This window comes from Phodopus roborovskii, unplaced genomic scaffold (assembly GCF_943737965.1).
Source record: "Phodopus roborovskii unplaced genomic scaffold, PHOROB, whole genome shotgun sequence".
NCBI classification, from domain to species: domain Eukaryota; kingdom Metazoa; phylum Chordata; class Mammalia; order Rodentia; family Cricetidae; genus Phodopus; species Phodopus roborovskii.
In genome coordinates this window covers 962,555-984,295 of record NW_026126461.1, presented here as the reverse complement: position 1 = coordinate 984,295, position 21,741 = coordinate 962,555, and the positions used below count along the sequence as shown (strand labels likewise).

The 21,741-nt window shown below is 39.9% G+C and overlaps 1 protein-coding gene across 5 annotated transcripts in view; it reads right to left on the bottom strand.

Annotated features, from left to right (window-relative positions):
- Positions 1-21,741, bottom strand: part of Dis3l2 (DIS3 like 3'-5' exoribonuclease 2) — a 309,815-nt gene that overhangs the window by 100,770 nt on the left and 187,304 nt on the right. For all 5 annotated transcript variants that reach the window (XM_051190714.1, XM_051190718.1, XM_051190717.1 and 2 more), the window contains one exon: positions 5,267-5,346. In XM_051190714.1, coding sequence (XP_051046671.1) covers positions 5,267-5,346 — 80 coding nt within the window. The remainder of the gene's footprint in view (positions 1-5,266; positions 5,347-21,741) is intronic.

Below are 21,741 nucleotides of genomic sequence, written 5' to 3'. Positions count from 1 at the left end.
TCCAGTTACCACACAAGAATGACCACCAGATAATAGGCACCCCCAAGGATATACAGAGGTTAACTGGGATCTTGTAAAAATGTTAGATTTGAGGAAACTTAAGAAGCAGTCATTTTATATAGTATGAATTCATCCTATGTGAAGCAGGTGTTAAATTTATGGGCAACTTGGAACAGAATTATCCCCCAAGACTGGGAAGATTTAGCTACAGCAGTATTAGAAGCTGGTCCTCAGTTACAATGAAAAATATGGTGTAAGAGGAAGCTAGGGTCATAGAACAATGAAATGGGGCTAGGGCTATGGAAATTTCTCAAGATCAGTTTCTCAATAATGGCCGGTATGATGATTTGCAAAGGCAGTTTACATTTGATGATCACACCTTGGCCTCATGTCAGTTTGCAGCTTTGAATGCTTGAGACAAGGTTGAAAAATCAGGAAAGAGAACTGAGTCATTTACTAAAATTATACAAGGCCCAAAAGAAGCCTTCACTGTTTGTTTTGTTTTTACAAAGATTGACATCAGTATTAAATAGAATAATATCAGATACCGAAGTTATACAAATATTAATTGAATCTTTGGCTTTTGAAATGCTAATTCAGAATGCAAAGGGTGATTTAAAGGCAAGATCAGCACCAATAGATGAGTGGATTAGAAATGCAGCTGATATTGGATCTCAGACTTATGATGCAGCTTTAATAGTGATTTCTAAAAATTTTAAGAAAAATCAAAAGATCAGATGTTTTAATTATGGTAAATGAGGTCATCTGAATAAGGACTGTAGGCAGAAATGTTGCAGGATATTTGTTTGCAGTGACACTTGGTGACTGTCAATAAAGTTTCCTTTGAATCAGAGGGTGAAGTCAGCAATGGGCTGGTGGGAATTAGCCATAGAGATTTTGAAAGACCAGGATACATATAAAGAGACACAGGAAGTAGTAGGGAGAGGCTTTGAAAGATTCACACGCCTTTTTGATCATAAGTGAGAAAGAGGAGGTCCCTGGTCATCTCTCTGCTGCTTTGATTCAAGGTAAACTTTATTGTCAATCTTGGAGTGTCAGTGAGAACGAAACCCTGTGAGAGCAGAGAAAGATTGCATTCCTTTGAGATATGCAGACTGGAAGGCATCCACTTCCCCATGTACTGTCATTTATCAGTCTAGAAGGAGAGCCCTTCTTTCACTGAGTCAAACTGGGGGAGGGGGGTGGGACAGGTAGGCAGGTGCCTATGAAGAAGGCTGGACATTTTGGATTGGTATTTCATGCTTCAGAGATGAAAGTAGCCAGGAAACAAAAAGGATGTGACTATGGGTACCCAGATGGACATTCCATTAAGATCCTGGCTTAGTTATGGATAAAGTACAAATTCCAATTTCCAGAAAGCATCAAGAATAAGTGGATTTATATTTGTCCATTTATTTTTCTTATTATTTTTTTATTCATTCATTCACTATTCACTCATTCATTTTTTTCTTTCATGATTTTAATATTTTCACAAAATTGTGCAACTACCAGCTATGTAATTCCAGAACTCCTTCATCACTCCAAATAGAAACCTAAGTTCATTAGCAGCTGTTCTCCTCTTCTGTTCATTCACTTGGCAAGGACATCCCTGCCATGTTTAATGACAGAGCAAACATTAGAGGATACAAATAACACAACAAGGTGATGTAGAATTGTGTAGAGTGTTCAGATCACAAAAGCTAAAGGCCCTGACCCATCTTCCTGACAGTTTGCCATTTGACACTACAGAAAAGCAGTAACTGAGAAAAATGAGCACCTATTAGCCAGACCCCAGCTCTGTCCAGTAAAGAACTTGCTAGGAGAGCTTGCAATCCAGGGAACCATACACCCCAGACTTCACAGAGGCAGAAAGACTCTATGACATGGCAGATGGACTCATACTATATCAGCCACAAGACAGGAAAGAGATGTTGGGATTTGGAAGATAAATGATAACTCTAGTTTAGAGGAATTTTCACATGAGACACAGTATTTGTGCTATATGGCACCGAGGAGCATTAATGGTACTAAAGTGGAAAACTGCAGAAAGTGAACAGTATTTATTAACCTTGCAGGGGAGGCTCTCCTAAGACTCACACAATCTTATGGCAGAATGTGTTGCCTTTAAGGTAACAAGTTCAAATGCAATCTGGATATTCAATAAAGTGAATGCTGCAAGGGTAATTAAAAAACCAGAGGGTGAGCTTACAGCTGTGGTATTCCCACAATAAAGTGGTGAGGTCAACTGTGAGGTGTGCTGAAAGCAATCTGTTGCAATCATAAAATATCAAGCTGGGATTTATTCTTTAGATTCTGGGATATCATTACAATTCCACTTGCTATTAAGTATTTTCTCAAGAAAAAATGAAAGAACCCCCATCGCTGGGGAGTGTTCCTTCTCCTTAGGTGTGTTTTGCGGCTACAAAAAGGAGTGAATCCCAGATCGGGAAAGTGGCAAAGCTCTGCTTTGGAAGGGAGGTAGTGGGGGGTTAATGTTAACACTTTATACAGTTGGCTATCTATATCTTGTACCGAGGTTGGGGGGTTAATTTTAACACTTTATACAATTTGCTATCTATATCTTGTACCTGATAGAAAAGACCTGGTCATACACTGGCACTATGAAAGGGAGTGTGAGTACTGGCAGGCTCTACCTATCTGTGTATTTGATTGTTCACATAATAGTCAATCCAATGATTTCTGTGGGACCAAAGGAAAACATAATTCTTATATAGTATTTTCTTTGAATAAACACAGGTTACATAAATATGGCCAGAAAACAGTATTTGCTTTTTGAAACAGTAAATATTTTTTCCTCTAAGTAGAAATTGACATGAACTGGTAACTAAGGAACCTGAACTTAGCCAACCCCATCTCCCTGGATAAATGATCTTGGCAGAACCAGCTGTCACAATGGCCAATTGCGGAAGTGCCACCATAAAAAAAGCTTGTCTGACCATCTCGGGCCTTTCCCAAGACTTCCCTGGTTTCTTCTTTTTGCTGCTGGCCTGCCAAATGCACAGATGGCAATTGTCTCTGAGGAATGCAAGAACTACCAAACAGATAGAAGGGTCTGATCACCTGGTGCAGTGGGCAGCTACTGGGCAGCTTGTGACTTCTGGCACCTCATAACTTTTTACTACAAAGATTTTTCATTATAAAGATTCTATTAGCACATTATAAAATTTGGAAAGTAGAGCAGAGAGGAAACTTGCTTATGATCCCACTGTCCCAGGAAGCTCACGCTCTGCACTTGGGTGTGTTGCTTACCTTCCTTCAGGGCTCTCTTGCTATAGTTTCATGACATCATCTATTCAGCCTATTTGTTTTCTAATATGTGTAGCAGCTCATATAAATACATATTACGAGACAGGCAACTCCATGTGAAACCTTCTCCCCAAACAGCAAGTCCTCCTGCATTTCCAGTGTCTACCTGTGGGCAGTTTCTCAACACCCAGGCTGGGCCACCTCAGTCACCTTCTTTCTCTATCCACACTCTTCTTCCTCATCTCATCTTACCTCATCTTTCATGGACCTTGCTCCCATCTGCAGTTCAGGTCTGCATACTTACACTCGTAAAGCTTCTCTGACATCCCCCTGACTTAAATCTTCTCCTTTTCCTTCGGTTTTGATAACATGTCTGAATTCCCACTGAACAATGCAATGTGTGGCTTTCCATGGTATAACAAATAAAGAACACTATTTGCTACTAATATGTTTTGTTTTGTTTTGTTTTTTTGTTATTGTTCTTTTTGTTTCTTTGAGTTTTTTTTTTTGGGGGGTGTGGAATTTTTAAAACCCATTTTCTCCATGAAACCCTTGCCCACACACTTGCATACTAGATATAAAGGAGCTGTGCAGAGTGAGGCAGGCCATATTCTAGCTCCTTGCTATACCTGCAAGTTCAAGAGTTTGAGGTGAGCAGAGATAGAGAAGCAGGTATTATACATCTGCCATAAACAACTATAATACTGGAGAGAGAAAATGGAGCAGCTATTTCCAACCACTAACAGAGATGAGCTGTAACCCTAAGGGGAGGAAGGCCCAGTATCACCAGGCTTCTGCCTAGGGCACTGTTCATGCTGGTGCTTTGGAGAGGATCTGCAGAAAGAGCAAGGAACTCTATGCTCAAACCTCTATGCACAGCAAAGACTGCTCAGACATTGGGCCAAAGTTTGCTTGGGTATATGAGCTGCTCTAGTTTTAGATCACAGGAACATGTAATGAGAATATGTGCTGGGGACACAGCTCAGAAGCAGAGCATTGCCTAGCACAGATTAGCCTGTGCCATAGGAGTATGTGGGGGTGGGGGGGGGAGGCACCTACAAAAAGAAGTCAAGCAGTTTTAGGCAACAGGCCCTCTCTTGGCTTATGCCTACTAATCCTCACTGTTTATTGCAGCAGAGAAGGAAACATAGAGGTTTACATCAGAGGAAGATGAGAGATGAATTCTTTGAAGGTGGACTATCAATGCTCTGTGGTAGACTAAAATCAAAAGGATGTGCATACCTCATGGGTACACCATCAAAGGCTATGCTAGTCCAAGTTCATCTCCAAGGAAAACCAAAGGCACAGTCTCACCAAGGTACCCCTCTAGAAAAGGGCCAGAAGTATCTGAAACCTATCTTTGGGCATGGAGGGAGCTGACAGGGTTTTCCCCTCACACCCTCCACACTGCCTTTGACAATCAGCTGCTGCTCTTCTTCCTACTACTGTCGTCCCTGGATGCAAGCCTGGCTTTTCTTTTCTACCATCATCCCCAAGAATGTTTGAAGGCCCTTAACAGTATGCCATTCACAATTTTCTCCATAGACAAAGAGCTACAAGGAGCAGTGGGACATCTGTAGGTCAGGCCTAAACAGGCACGTATGAGGAGGGTGTGCCTGGTCCCACTGCACTGCATATTGAGGGAGGCCGAGCCTGAAGACAACATCAGTCTCTTTTTTGTAGAGCTCATAGCTGTCTCCCTATTATCCCTCATTCTGATGCTGGAGCTAGCCAAGGCCTAGAAGTGCTCTTCTGCTCTCATGGCTACCTCTTCTAAGACCCATAAATAGCTAGGGAAAGGACATTCCTCATTCTCTCCCTCACCAGAGCCTCCACAATGGCTCAACTTTTAGCTTGTATAATCAAGTTCAGAAATGAAGCAAACCCATCCTTGCCCACTGAGTTGCCTAAGGAACACATGGAAAGCAGACATGGGTATTCATCACCCAGGGATGCAGGCTGCCTACTGCACAGAGCAGCAGAGACATTTCCATCCTACCATCTGTGAGAGGCCTGCAGGAAAGGGCGTCATCGAGGTCTCGAGCGGTAGATGGGTCAATGGTGAAGATACAGTCTTTTCTAGGAAAGAGAAAACACAATTAGCACAAATAATCTACCGTCATAGAATGTTAAACAACAGTTCGTTTTGCACATGTGATCTGTTGCAAAGAACATCTACAATCTCTCTCTAAGGAGGGAGGAATGTGAGACTGGAAGAGACAAAGGTGTGGTCACCCTTCACTTCCTCTCCATGACCTTACATCAACTTCTCCTCGCCCCAAGAGAGAACATGTGTCATCAGGCAGCCAGGAGGCAGCTTCCCAACAAGTAAGTATCTGTTTCAAGAGGGGCAGCTCCTCTTGATCAGCTTCTCTCTAGTGTCTGAGCTTGGCCTCCCTATCCACAGAGTATACAAGAGCGGGTCCTTTGAGGGTCAGCTGCAGCTACTTTCCTGCATCATCTCCCATCCAGGTAAACAGAGTGTGCCAAAAAATGTTACCTGCCTTCTGGCATGGGGACAGTAATTAACCTAGTTAAGCATGATATAATTCTACTCAGAAACAGACCAGATCACAGTTTGTGCTCCTGGGACAGCAAACTACTTCACTCAGAACCCACATACGAAGCTGGATGTGGTGGCACATACGTATAATCCCAGAAAACCCTATGGGGAAGTAGGGGAAGCGGAGATAAGAGCACTGCCCAGAAGTTCACAGGTCAACTACACTGGTGTACACAGAATGACAGAAACAAAAAGAGAGATCCTGCTTCAGCAGGTGAAAAAGAGAATCCACTCCTGAAAGTTGTTCTCTGACCTATGTACACATACATTACAACAGGCTGAAGACACTATGCATTTCAGACACAGGACCATTCATTAGTTGATGAACATCTAAGCGGTTTCCATTTTCTGGTTATTGGGAATAAAGCAACAATGAATATGGATAAGCAAGTTTCTCTACAGTAGGAAGCTAGAATCCTTGCGAATATGTCTAGGAGTGGAATAGTGGATCATGTGGTAGATGGACACTTGTGAGGAACTTCCACAGATTTCCACAGTGAATGCAGCAGTTTTCACTCCCACCATCAATAAATGTTCACTTTGCCTTACAGCCATGCTAGCACCTACTGCATTCATTTGTTCATTTGTTCGTTTGTTCATTCATTCATTCAGTTTTTAAGTCTTAGCTGTTCTGACTGGTATAAGATGAAATGTTGGATAAATGATAACATAAGGTCCCAGATGAGCAAACTGATTCTGACTACACAGTACTAGACTGTACAATGGGGAGGACCTTGAACTTAGTCTACAAGGTGAAGGAATTACACAATGCTCCTTGCTCATTTTTGTCTCCTCCATAAAACCTTGTCAAATGCTTCATGAACACTGAGTAGTCAATAAAAATACCTATGTAACTAAATCTGACATGGGTTGGTTTGGTCCTGTTATTTTATCATAATGACATCATAAGAAGCTGAAAGAATATCCCTCTAGGTCAAAATAAAAAATGCTGTTTGTTTGGATGGGGTATGCTTATTAGTTTACTTGGAGGATTAACTAGTAAGTTGTATTTGTATGAATGCTAATGCTTATTAAGACATTTCCAGCATGAAACAGATCCTGTCATCAGCAACACAGCTCAGCTCAGCTTCTGTGGTTGGTGTGGTTGGCTTGTAATGGTTTTTTGTGTTGTTCTGTTTTTTTTTTTTTTTTTTTTCCTTTGCTCTTCTACAGTTAGTTGTTTTCTGAGTAAAATCTTAGTTCACTCCATCATAATCTTTTCTGATCTACTCTTAAGCCAGAAACATAAAGTTTAAGTTAAAGTGAGCTACAATGTACAACACTCAGGGGTCTTATTGTGAAAAGCTGAATGAATGGCCCTCAGAACAGGGAAAAGCCTTCCACTTGGAAACAGCCTGAAAGCCAACATCAGCGTTTGCAGTTTTTATTGCATATTTTATGTGTATAGGTGCTTTACCTGCTTGTTTGTAAGTGTACTTCTTGTATGCCTGATGTCTGCAGAGGGCAGAAGCGGGTATCAGATCCTCTAGAATTACAGATGTGTATGAGCTGCCTTGTGAATGCTGGGAATTAAACCTGAGTACTTATAGAAGAGTAGCCAATGCTCTTAACTGTGGAGGCAATCTCTCTAGTCCCAGTTTTTGTATTTTTAAATGGTTGGAAACAAATCAAAGAGTATGATTTCATGGCACTTGAGAATTATATTAATTTGCTTATATAAAATAAGGATAGACCACACTATTTTTTGGCACAGTAGCAGAGTTGACTTAACATAGGCAGTATGCTTACAGTGTTTACTGTGTGACAGGATGGGAGTGTAGCTCAGTGTCAGAACAGCTGCTCGTTCTTAAGGCTTGACCCTCAACACTGAAAAAACATTACTATGTGCCCTTGAATGATTTTAGGTCAATGTTCTAACATTAAATGAAAACATTCAATCAATTGGTATATGCTGGTCTGATTTCCTAATGATAGGACGTGTTAGTGTCTCTAAGTTGGTATTAGCAGCTCCTATGAGACTCATCTGCCCCTGGCACTTCCTGTGGTACAGCATCTCCCTGAAGCTGGGTTCAACGGAGCACCCTTGAGATCAGTAACTGCAATGGAACACTCTGCACAGACCTCCAGTGCAATCTTTGGCCTAAAAAGGGGCTTTAGCATCACGTGGGCCCACCCTGAGAGACACTGTAAGAAGCCAACAGGGGACTATGCCACTTATACAGGACATCTAACCAATTGGTACACTATTATGCATACTTACAGGTGAAGTTGGCACAATACAAAGAAATAGTCATATGAGCTGATCTCACAGATGCATACCTTTTTATGCTTTATGTTTAAGTTTCTGTCTTTGTTTTGGCTCCCAGGAAACTTAGAAAAACCATATGTAAATACTTCTGGAAGATTTTATTTGCAGTTTCTAGCTTCTACCTTAGTTTTATCTATTTTGCTATTTAAAGATATCTTTTGCCCCATTTCCTAATTTTAAGAAAGTCACAAAATAAAATTAAACAATAAAAAAAGAAAGTCACTGTATTATATATAATATCTGCAAGCTTCCTAAAACTAATTTTTTCTTTTTTGGAAAGGAAAAGGACAAACAAATTCATGAATACTAAGATTCGACTGTAGAGAGCATGCTGAGACAAAGAACCATGCAGTATGGACCAAGAACAGATTTCTAGACAACGTCAAACTCAGAATGCTTTCAACAAGGGTTTGTTTTGGAGGAGTAGACTCTAGACTTGCTTTCCTACTACAGAAACCACAGCAGTAAGGAAAAGTGAGTGACCCTGATAAGCCCCAGTCCTCAATGCTGAGGCCCAGTGATATTAACCCATTGTCACCTCTGATTAGAAACTTGCTATGACAGGTGGCGAGTGAGAACTCCTTCTAGGTGTGGGCCACAGTGGCTGGGAGCTGTTGAGTATCAATGGCTGAGCACTGCATCCTCCAGCTGCTTCACTCATGCTGAAGATTTTACTGGCCCCCTTTCTGGAAGGCTTTGGTCTCACAACATGCTGGGAGCAGTCTGGCCTGCCAGCTTTTAGAACCTGTGAGACCAAATATTTAAAGAGTTCCGCAACAATGGTTAGGAAGAAGCTAACCCTGACCCACAGAAAATGAAGTGCCAGGCAGGGGAGGGAAAAAGGATGGTGCTCCAGGAGGCTGCAGAATTCCATTGCCGAGCAACAGTTATGTAACCTGAAAGCACGTGACTGAGGGGCAGCAGAACTTTTCAAGGAACATCAAACTCCCAAGACAGTCTGCTTCACTTAAAGCAATTGGTTCTAGAAAGGGACACATGAGGAATAATTAAAAGCCTCTGTACTCCCTTATGATCCAGCTAAGAGCCCTGAGAAATAACCATACAGAAGAGATTTCTATTCCTTTGTCATTCACATCCTTCAGATGCTCTCTACCTATGAGTCTTGATCCTTTTGGGAGGGGTGGGTTAAATGACCTTTTAACAGGAATTGCATATCAGATATTCTGCATATCAGATATTACAGTTCATAATAGTAAAATAATAGTTATAAATAGCAATTAAATAATTTTATGGTTGGAGGTTCCCACAACATGAGGAACTGTATTAAAGGGTCACAGCATTAGGAAGGGTGACAACCAGTGCTCTCATGATCCTGTCTCCTTTGTCCCCTGAAGGTGCCATCATCTCTAATCCCTTTCAGCTGGAAGCAGTTACCTAGTTTTCATAGCATTTGGTCATTATTTACCTCACTAGATTTTAGCCATGACCCCAACCAATTATCACAGAAATTTTCTCCCCAACATTATGGTTATTGGCAGATTAATCAGCAGACAGCAAGTATATGGTCTAAGCCCTTCATCAGCTCCTTAAAGAATTAAACACAAATTCAGCCTTAGATTAAAAGCCAGTCACTTTTCTTTTCTTTCTTTCTTTCCTTTTTTTTTTTTTTTTTTTTTTTTTTTTTTTGGTAAAAGACACATGGTTTATTATAAAGTTAGTTCTTTATAATACCAATTATATTAATAAAGGAATTGTAAGTTAATAAGTTAATGTTTTTCTCATTGCCATTATACTTTTATTTTTAACGTTACCATGTCTACTGAAAAACTAAAACAATCTAAATGTTTAGGATCTAGAAAATAAGTAGATATATGCAGAGAGTAAGTAACATTGCAGTGGGTTTAGTTTTTTTTTGGTCTTTGTGTTACTTTATTTTTTACATCCCCAACTTGTATCTCTATTCTCTTAGCCATGGTTTGTTCCCTTCCTGCACCATGTCACTCTCCCTACCAATTTCTAAGGTCTAAGACCAACCTTGCTTTTAAAGACCCAAATGTAATGCCATCTTTCCCCCAGAGATCTCCAGAATCTACAGAGTGGATTCCTTCTGCCTTCTAACCTATGCTACCCATGTTTGTGACCTACTACCCCCCCCAAGGCACTGACCACTGTCCTTGATAAACTTATACTTATATACAGGTCTTACCACTGTGACAAGCCAGAGACAACTTCAGGTCTGGCAGATTTCCCTGAGAGCATGCTTGCAATGATGAGCTGCTTAAGAGTGAATGCAACAATAACTAAAGGGCTCTCTTTATCACTTTTCCACTTAAAGCTGCCACTGTGCCTTGAGAAACACATTTAGGATTAGAACTCATGACTTCTTGGCATGGAACCCTGTGGTCACACCACAGTGTTATTGTTTCCAAGGGTGTCCTTTTCTGTCTTCATCCCATCTTCTTTTCTCATAAAACAGTGTTTTACAAACTGTGGTTTAGGAACCATTTCCAGAGTAACAAAATTTATAGAGGTCCTCCTCTGCCCGTGACTCTGGGTTTGTCTCCTTGGGAGCAAGCAATAATGATGGGAAGGATCTGGGTCAATGGTGGTGAATGGGTAAGAAGGGATGGAAAAAGAAATCTAAGAAATAACTTTAATAGGATAAAGAATAAAATTTTCACTCCAATACTTTCTTAGTTAGATGGTATCACAGTTAATAGAGAAAGCAGAAATTTTTATTTCAAACACATCAGAAGAAACAGATAAAGAGAGTACTTATTTAAGATGCTATGTCCCCCTGGAACACTGCCACAGAGCCAAGCCAGGTGAGAGCTGCACTGTCAGCAACTCACTAAATCCTCACTGGCTGGGGTGACCATCAAAGTCCAGTCTGTCTTTCCCAGTCTAGAAAGGGGCACAACAACCATTCTTTAAAACAGCAGTGGTCAAAACCTTAATACCAATTCTTTCTCTCAGTTCTACACATAGCCAATGCTGGAGTCAGACACAAATTCCAGATTTTCAAAAACAAAAGTCTAAGGTCTGATGAGAGAATGAAGTGACCATAGTCCACTTGCACCAACCTTTACTTCGACCTTCCACTCAGTAATGAAATGACATCCATGAAGACATACGATGGGCAGAAAGAAATGGCATAGCATTCTTGTGAAGCCTCTTTTACCTAGCCAGCCTAGGTCCACAAAAAGCAGCCTCAAGTGCTCACAAATGTTGGCAGCAAATGTTCAGTTCTTTGACCTTTTCTAGAACAAGGATGAAAAGGGACTCAGAACCACCTGAAATGGCTTTCCCTGTTCCATATTTTTACTCACTCACCCACTGAACTTCTCATGGATCTGCAAATGCCACATGAGAAGATTCAGCTGCTACAGTGGGCGGCTGCCCCAGCTAGGGGAGCAGAGAGAGTATTCCACACAACCTTCCTCCCTCTCAATTCCCAAGGACATTGAAAGAGCAGCAGTACAATGCTCTATAGAGACTGAGCAGGAGGTACACCTGGTAGCTCAAGGCTGAAATTCCAGCACCCGAAAGACATCAGGATCAGGAGTTTTAAGTTAGCCAGTGCTACACAATGAGATCCAGAGTATCCTAGACCTTGTAATAAAATCCCAAGTCCCTCTTCCCCAAAACCTATTCATCAGAGGTCACCATTTAGCTATATTTGCTTCCCCTTCTGTGTCCCTCCGAATCTTCCTTTGTACATTGGCTTATTTTTCTTTTCATATATGAACACCTGGTAGGAGTTACACTGCAGAACCCTTCATGCCGTCTGTACTGCAGTGTGTGTTGCAGACTGTGGGAATTCTATGGCATCACAACACTACAGTCTAAGCCTAGGAGGAAGTGGTTCTATCACCCAGTTTATAAATTACATATTAGTACCTTCAACTGTCCATTACAAGTCTTCAGCATATTTCTCTTCCTGATCCAGAATCCAACTAGCTTCCACACTGTAATTGTTAGATATAACCTCTTTTGTCTGTTTAATGTCTACCCATCTTTTAACAAAATACTACTGTTTTCTCAAACAGTGGCCAGTTGCCTTGTAATGTCATCTGTTCTAACTTATTGAAGTATTTACTCATAGAAGAAAAAAGAGACAAATGAAGATACATAAATTGAATGTAAGTTATGGCAGCACCTGCCTGTAATTATAGAAATCAAGAAGTGGAAGCAAGATAATAATGAATTTGAGGCTACTTAAGCCAACAGTAAAGTTCTAGGCCAGCTTCAGAAACAGAGCAAGCCCTTGTCTCCAAATTAATCACTTCTACATTTCCAATAAAGAGAAAGTTTTGTTTAGAGGGTTGCTGTAAAGAGGTTGGCTGATTAAAGACTGAGTAGTCTGAGTACTTCCCAGGTGAGGTTTGGGCTTCCTTCATACTGCATCCCATCAGAAGGGACACTGTCAAGATGGCTTCAGTAGATAGTAGGTTAAGGAACTAATAGCCAGAGCAGACTAACCAAAAGCTCCTTGTTACCCAGCACAAAGAAAATACCTTATATGGAAAGAGACTCTCAGATCTTATGAATAAAATAAAATGAAAGATAAAACAACTACTCAGCTAGTGCTTTCAGCATCCTTGGATGACTTTTGCTTAACTACAATTTTTTAAGTTATAAAATTGTCCATTTACTGGCTGGCTCCCTTCCATTGAGAGGAGCGTTTGCTGTTCTACCCTACCCCACAATTATCATCTTTTTCCCTTTCTCTTTGTATCGTTGTAAAGTCATTGATTTTTTTTAATTCAATGTATTATAAATCACAAGTCATTGATTTTTTTAATTCAATGTATTATAAATCACTATTTATTATTACTATTTTTTTGAGACAAGATCTTACTATGTATCAAAGTTAATCTTGAACTCAAAATCAAGTTTTTTCTTCAGATTCCTGAGTGCTTAGATTTAATTTTATTGTTTAATATTTAAGTCTTTAAATAGTTCAAAACTCAAATTACTCTTAGAGAACTCACCTTTCTTTTCCATTCTTTATCTTCCCCTATGTTTTTATGTTCCCGATACTTTACCATTCTATCAATTTCTGGTTCTTTCTCTCTCTCTCTCTCTCTCTCTCTCTCTCTCTCTCTCTCCCTCTCTCTCTTTCCTGGTTTGTGTTGACCTAGGCAACTGCTCTATGACTTATCTAACCTCAATCCAATGATATATCCATACCCTAAAATGTCACTCTATCACTTCAGAGACCACAGTTCACTCCAGTCCAAATGTGATCCTTGGTGTCCAAACACAATGAGATACAGCAACCCACATCTTAGGCATGCTTGAGATGGGACACTGAGGAAGAGTCCATTGCCTCATTAGCATGGCATTCAACTTTATGTAGTTCTGATCGTTACAAACCATGTGGGAGGCTTAACCCAAATATATTATGGCACAACTATAGTCAGGCCTTTTGTAGCCACAAAGATTAACTGACTCCCTTTAAGCCACAAAACCTTTCAAATATGGCATTTCCCAAGAAATATATTCTTTCCCTTTTCCCCTAAATGGTTATAACTGTATATAATTGAAGTCATTTTCATAATTTCCACTTATTTTTTTTTTATCAAGAATAAATCTGAGTTGTTGGAACCAATGGAGCATCAACATGCAGAAGGTATTGGAAACCAAGAGAACACAGGCCAGAGTTCTTTCATCCAACAAATATGTAGTGGGCATCTACTGCCCTACGTGTTCAGAATCCACTTGAGAACATAACAAAGGTTTCTATCCAGCTAGCCTCTAGTGGGGCAAGAGAGAAAATTAAAATAAATAAGTAAATAAATAAGACATTGAAATTAGACAACTACAATGATGGCCCAAACACAGGAGTCTAGGTAGGCTGCAATAAGAACATGGCATGGGAAAAATGCCTTGAAGAAGTGAGCTTCCTGTTTGCTAAGGGCAAAGGTCATAACCTCCCCAATAAGCTTACCTAAGGCACTAAAGTTAATCAAGAGGGCTTCTATAGAGGAGGCAAAGACAGCTGTGTCTTTGACCTCTTACTTCCTGTTCCAGATAACTTAAGAGCTAGGCTTTGCAATGTTCTGAAAACAGCATGCACACCTATAACGATGGAAGTGAGATGTCAGGACCAGGTCCCTAGGCCCAGAAAGTCTCATCATCTTAAGCTTTTCGAACAACTGTTTCTCTTTTACTGATAGCAGTTTCCCTATAATTCAGACTTGAAATACCTGACTGAGGTTACTTTATGAGAATACTGACCAATAAAAATTAAATATGTAGATATAGACTCAGCTACTGAATGAACTTATACTTAATATTAGTAGTTAAGATTGGAAATTAAAACAAACAACAACAACAACAAAAAACAAACTGTGTTTCCCTCAGTGGCTATCAAGGAAACCAGAACCACTTGGGAAATGAAACTACCATAGTTTGTGAACTCGATGCTATTTAATAAATTCTGACATTGTGGAAAGACACGAATGCATCTGCTGATGCTCTCACATTGCATATTCACAGCTAAGTGTGTGCTGTGACCTCTCTTTTGTGAGTACACTGATGCTCTCACATTGCATATTCACAGCTAAGTGTGTGCTGTGACCTCTCTTCTGTGAGTACACTGATGCTCTCACATTGCATATTCACAGCTAAGTGTGTGCTGTGACCTCTCTTTTGTGAGTACACTGATGCTCTCACATTGCATATTCACAGCTAAGTGTGTGCTGTGACCTCTCTTCTGTGAGTACACTGATGCTCTCACATTGCATGTTCACAGCTAAGTGTGTGCTGTGACCTCTCTTTTGTGAGTACACTGATGCTCTCACATTGCATGTTCACAGCTAAGTGTGTGCTGTGACCTCTCTTTTGTGAGTACACTGATGCTCTCACATTGCATGTTCACAGCTAAGTGTGTGCTGTGACCTCTCTTCTGTGAGTACACTGATGCTCTCACATTGCATGTTCACAGCTAAGTGTGTGCTGTGACCTTTCTTCTGTGAGTACACTGATGCTCTCACATTGCATGTTCACAGCTAAGTGTGTGCTGTGACCTTTCTTCTGTGAGTACACTGATGCTCTCACATTGCATGTTCACAGCTAAGTGTGTGCTGTGACCTCTCTTTTGTGAGTACATTGATGCTCTCACATTGCATGTTCACAGCTAAGTGTGTGCTGTGACCTCTCTTCTGTGAGTACACTGATGCTCTCACATTGCATGTTCACAGCTAAGTGTGTGCTGTGACCTCTCTTTTGTGAGTACACTGTGCACACGAACACCATTCCCGTCTGTACTGTCACCTCCACCCCAGGGTCAGTCCTCATCCCACTGCCATGGCCAACAGTGAAATTCCTCTTCTGGCTGCTCCCTGCTAAGCTTGGGGGTGGGGGATGGGCTGGAGAACAGGTCTTGGTGTGGTGAGATCTGCCCAGGTTCGGGCAAGGGTCAGAATGTCTTGCTCTGATAGGTGAATAAAATCTGAAAAGGGTTTCTCTTCAGCAGAAAAGAGTAGAAAACAAAAAAGATGGGAGGGAGACAAAGGCCAGCTCCAAATGAACCCTATTATAAAACTTAAGAATAAATATCTTTCTGGACAGGGTGGTGCATGCCTTTAATACCAGCACTAAGGAGGTAGGTAGATCTCTGTAAGTTGGAGGACAGTCTGGTCTACATAGAAAGTTCCAGGCCAGCCAGGGCTACACAGTGAGACCCTATTTCAAAAACAAACATGAACATACATACATTTAAACATACATTCACAAATACATACACAACATACATACATACCAACCAAAACAAAGTTTTGGTATGGGTGGCCAAGTTGAAAGGGACTTCAATTTATGTACCATTCCCAAATTTGACAATTTTACTCTGAAATTGTAAGTTCATAACATTTTGATATCAAATTTCATCAAATGGGATATTCGTTTGTATGTATAAAAGAGTCAAGTTCCAAGTATTTTTTCCTTAGGAGAGACTATATTAATACAAAAAATGGGGGAAAATATTCCCCCCCAAAAGTAGTGCATGTATGGCTATGCTTTCACTTAAATACACTACATTTTTAAATTTGATTCATAAGTTCCAAAGGCAACATAGTTTAGAAATTGTAACCAAATCTTTTTCTGAGACTAAACACAATGAAGTAAAGGCCAGAATTTAATGGATTTAAATTGTAATGGACAGAATTAGGAATAGTAACAAAGTCAAGGAATTAACTATGTCTAGACATCTCTCCTAGATTTCTATTTGAGGTAATATATATAAATATATATATATATATATATATATATTTTTTTTTTTTTTTTTTTTTTTTTCTTCCCTCATCCTTCGAATTCCCAAGCCAGGAGTTCAGAACTTGCTGTTGAAAGGATCATCATCCTTAATTCTCAATCCATTTATCAGGCTAAAATGCAAATACCAGTGTGAATTCATTTCAACAGCCTGAAGTCGGAAAGCTTCTCAGGGAGCATGCTGTGCTAACTGGGGAAGGTTAAGCCACTGCTATTTTTCAGATCTGAAAACACTTGTTCTGATATGAGAAGAATCATCACAATGGTGCCATCTCTCTTCTATAAAAGCGATACACATTTTTTGCACAACTGTATGACTGTTATGGCAACCATAAAAATGGAACTATCATTCTTCCAATTACACACTACCCATACTAGATTACCTTTAATGCTACCCTGAATTTCTTTTCAGAGCATGCTGTCTGTCCTATAGATGCTCAGAAGCAAGATAAAGTGGTCTCTTTCAAAGGGAGATTCCACAACAATGACTCTTTCAAAGGACTAGCTCTTCAGGAATTCTAGGGCTTTCCTGTCAAGTCTTTTTATCCCCTGGTCACTGGGAGGCCTCAAAATATTCTTCCTGGGAGGCAGAGGAACTGCCTGGAATGTGTATTCTCAAAATGAATGTTTTATTAAGTGGGTGAAGTGGAAAGATGGTGTTCAAGCACCATGAACAGTCTCACTAGACTAGGCATAGTTCTGAAAACACTGAGGCCACTTGCCAGTTCCCATTTATTAAGGTAAGAGTATTGTACAAGCCATACATACTACATTTTAATGAACTTTGCTCTGTAAATAATGGTAACATGGGTATACATTTTTTAAATGCCAAAATACATATCACTTGTACGTCAAGATGGCCAGGAACTCTATTCTTAGTTTCTCCAAAGTGAGTAAGACTTTGGAAATTTCAAGGGAAAAAGTATGAAGCCTTTCTCCTCAGCAATGTCTCTATGTTTTCATTTTGGGTCCAAATCCTGTTGCATTGCTCTGAACTGGTTCTATAAGTAAAAGCAGCAGTGTACTAACAGTGGATTTCTGGCAGATTTAATGTTAAATACTTAGATCCCAGAGGAAAACATGCTAATAATTAATGCTTGGTGCAGAAGAACATTTCCAAATAAGGATTTGGGGTAGGATTAAGTCTTCTGTGCACCCATACTCAGGAGAGGTCCAGGGAACTCCTCTCACAGCCTGTACTTATTCGATATTTTAAACAATGTATATGCCATTATTGGTCAAAGAACAACTTGTTGGAGTCGGTTCTCTCCTTCTACCATGTAGTGTCCATGGACTGAATTTAGATTGACACAGTTGGGAGCAGTGTCTTTATCCAATGTACTATCTCACCAACACATTTACTTGTGTGAGTGTGTGTGTGAGTGTATATATGTGTGAGTGTGTGTGTGTGATTGTGTATGATTGTGTATGTATGTGTGTGAGAGTGTGTGTGTGATTATGTATATGTGTGTGAGTGTATATGTGTGTGTGTGCGTGTGCGAGTGTGTATATGTGTGAGTGTGTGTATGTGTGTATATGTGTGTGTGTGTGTGTGTGTGAGTGTGTGTGCAGGACTACTGAACCATCTGGCCAAGCAGTTTGGGTGCTCTTTCATCAATCCCAGCCTTTAGAAAAAAACAAATGGCTTTCACACCAAAAGCACCGACATATCTCTGAAAGTAGAACTCTCTTTAGTGATGTCACTGCCTCAAAAGACTGTCCTAGAAATTTTTTTTGAGGGTTCAAGAATACAGTCCTTGAGATGACAAATATATAATAACTAATGATATATTAAAGGGGATTAAAAAGTGGGAAGAAGGAGAATTCAAAGGCTTAGGTAGTATTAAGTATTTATCCTTATGTGACTTAAAAACTGTTTGGTTTGGCATCTTATATTAATTAACTATAGGAAGAAGTAAGGGGGGAAGAGCCTGCCTTCTGGTGCCCTGCTCAGAGCCTCCTGAGGACTGGGGACTGCACACAGGGTAATCTGTCCCATTGGACCAGCCCATCCAGAGTCTGCCAGCGCCATAGCCCAGCCACCACACACTGGAAGAGAAGAACCATTAGAATATTGGGCCTGCTGGCACCCACCGGAAGAGAACCTTGGTCCTGTACTCACCAGGAGAGGCAGAGACGCCACTGGTATGCACTGGAAGAAGAAATGGGTAGACAAGAGTATAAGAACATAGTCAACAACAGAAAGATCAATATATATAACGCCACCAGACTCTGGGGACTCCACACCAGCAAAACCTGAACTTTTTGAAGCAGAAGAGGACAACCCTAAAAACAACTTCATGAAGATGAATAGAGACCCTAAAAGAGGAAATGAGAAAATCCTTTAAAGAAATGGAAGAAAAGACAGACCAAAAATTGAAAGAAACAATTCAAACGGTGCAAGGTTTGAAAGCTGAAGTAGAGACTATAAAAAACCACAGTCTGAGGGAATGCTGGAAATAGAAAAGCTGGGTAAACAATCAGGACAGCAGGTGCAAGTATAACCAACAGAATACAAGAGATGGAAGAATCTCAGGTGTTGAAGATACACTAGGAGAAAAAGATTCATTGACCAAAGAAAATCTTAAGTCCAACAAATCCCTCACACAAAATATGGGACATTGTGAAAAGGCCAAAACTAAGAATAATAGGTATAAAAGAAGGTGAAGAAATCCAACTCCAAGGTGCAGAAAATATATTCAACAAAATCATAGCAGAAAACTTTTCCTAACCAAGGAAATACATGCCAATGAAAGTACAAGAAGCAAACAGAACACCAAATAGAGTGGAACACACACACACACACACACACACACACACACACACACACACACACACACACTCACTCACAAAGTCTCCTTGCCACATAATAATCAAAACACCAAACATACAGAATAAAGAAAGAACAACAAAGAAAAAGGCCAAGTAACATATAAAGGCAAACCTATCAGAATTATACCTTACTTCTCCAAGGAAACTCTGGAGGCCAGAAGGTCCAACACTAAGAGACCATGGATGCCAGCTCAGACTACTATACCCAGCAAAGCTTTCAATCACTATAGATGGAAAAACCAATATATTCCATGACAAAACCAGATTTAAACAATATCAACTAATCCAGCTCTATAGAAAGTGCTGGAAGGAAAACTCCAACCCAAGCAAGTTAACTACACTCACAAAAACATAGGCAATAGATAACCCCACTTTACCAACAGCCCAAAGAAAAATGGGGGGGGGAGGGGAAATCCACACACAATACCACTGCCAACAACAAATCCAAAACAAACAAGAATTAACAATCAATGGTCATTAATATCCCTCAATATTAATGGTCTTAATATTGACACAGGCTGACAAAATGGATACAAAGACAGAATCCATTCTTCTACTACATACAAGAAACACACCTCAACCTCAAAGAAAGACATTACCTCTGGGGTAAGGGTTGGAAAAAGATTTTCCAATCAAATGGACCCAAGAAACAAGTGAGTGTGGCAACCTTAATATCTTACAAATTAGACTTTAAACTAAAATCAATCAAAAGAGATGAAAAGGGGCATTTCTTATTTATCACAGGAGAAATCCATCTAGATGAAGCCTCAGTTCTGAACATCTATGCCCCAAATACAAATACACCCACATTTGTAAAAGAAACATTACTGAAACTCAAATCATACACAAAACCTTATGCACTTATACTGGGAGATTTCAACACCCCACTCTCAACACTAGGCAGAACCACCAGACAGAAAATTAACAAAGAAGTTATCACCCAACTGGGTTTAACAGACATTTATAGAACATTTCATCCAAACACAATAGAATATACCTTCTTCTCAGCTCCACATGGAACCTTCTCTAAAAATCGACCACATACTCGGCAATATAGCAAACCTCAATAGGTACAAAAGAAAAGAAAAAAAGGAATAACCCACTGTATCTTATCAGAGCACCATGCTTTAAAAAGTTAGAATTCAACAACAACACAAATTGCAGAAACCCTATAAACTCATAGAAGTTGAACAATGCAAAATCACACCATTCCTGGTTCAGAAAGAAATTAAATACTTCCTTGAACTCAATGAGAATGAAGACATGACATACCCAAACTTATGGAACACTTTGAAGGCAATGCTAAGAGTAAAGTTCACAGCGCTAAGTGCCCTCATGAAGAAACTGGAGAATAGTCAGTCACACTAGAGAATTAACAGCACAACTGAAAGCTCTAGAACAAAAAGAACCCACCCCAGATGAGTAGACACCAGGAAATAATCACTTTGAGGGCTGAAATAATAAAGTAGAAACTAGGGAAATCAATTCAAAGAATCAATGTAACAAAGAGTGGGTTCTTAAAGAAAATCAAAAAGATAGGCAAACTTTTATCCAAACTAACCAAAAGATAGAGACAGAATTAACAAATCAGAAATGAAAAGGGGACATAACAACAGACACTGAGGAAATCCAGAGAATCTTCAGGTTATAGTTTGAAAACATGAACTCCACAAAATTCGAAAATTTAATGGAAATGGACAATTTTCTGGATAGATATCACTTACCAAAATTAAATCAAGAACAGATAAGCAATATCTATTTTCTTCTATTTCTAATGAAATAGAAGCAGTCATCAAAAGTCTCCCAACCAAAAAAAGCCCAGGGCCAGATGGTTTCAGAGCAGAATTCTACCAGAAATTCAAAGAACAGCTAATACCAATACTCCTTAAAGTGCTCCACACAATAGAAGCAGAAAGGTCACTACCAAACTCTTTTTACAAGGCTATAATTGGTACCCAAGCCACACTAGATACAACTTAGAAAGAGAACTACAGACCAATATCCCTCATGAACACTGATGCAAAAATACTCAATAAAATACTGGCCAATCAAATCCAAGAACACATTGGAGAAATCATCCACCATGACCAAGTAGGCTTCATCCCAGGGATGCAGGGATGGTTCAGCATATGAAAATCCATCAATGTAATCCACCACATAAACAAACTGGAAAAAAAAAAAACCACATGATCATCTCACTAGATGCTGAAAAAAGCCTTTGACAAAATCCAACACCCCTTCATGATAAAGGTCTTGGAGAGATCAGGGATAACAGGAACATACCTAAACATAATAAAAGCAATATATAGCAAACCAACAGCCAACATCCAACTAAATGGAGAGAAACTCAATGGGAGTCCTCTAAAATCAGGAACAAGGCAAGGCTGTCCACTCTCTCCATATCTCTTCAGTATTGTACTTGGAGTTCTAGCTAGAGCAATAAGACAACAAAAGGAGATCAAGGGGATACAAATTGGAAAGGAAGAAGTCAAACTGTCACTATTTGCAGATGATATGATACTTTACATAAGACCCCAAAAAAACTCTACCAGGGAACTCCTACAGCTGATAAACA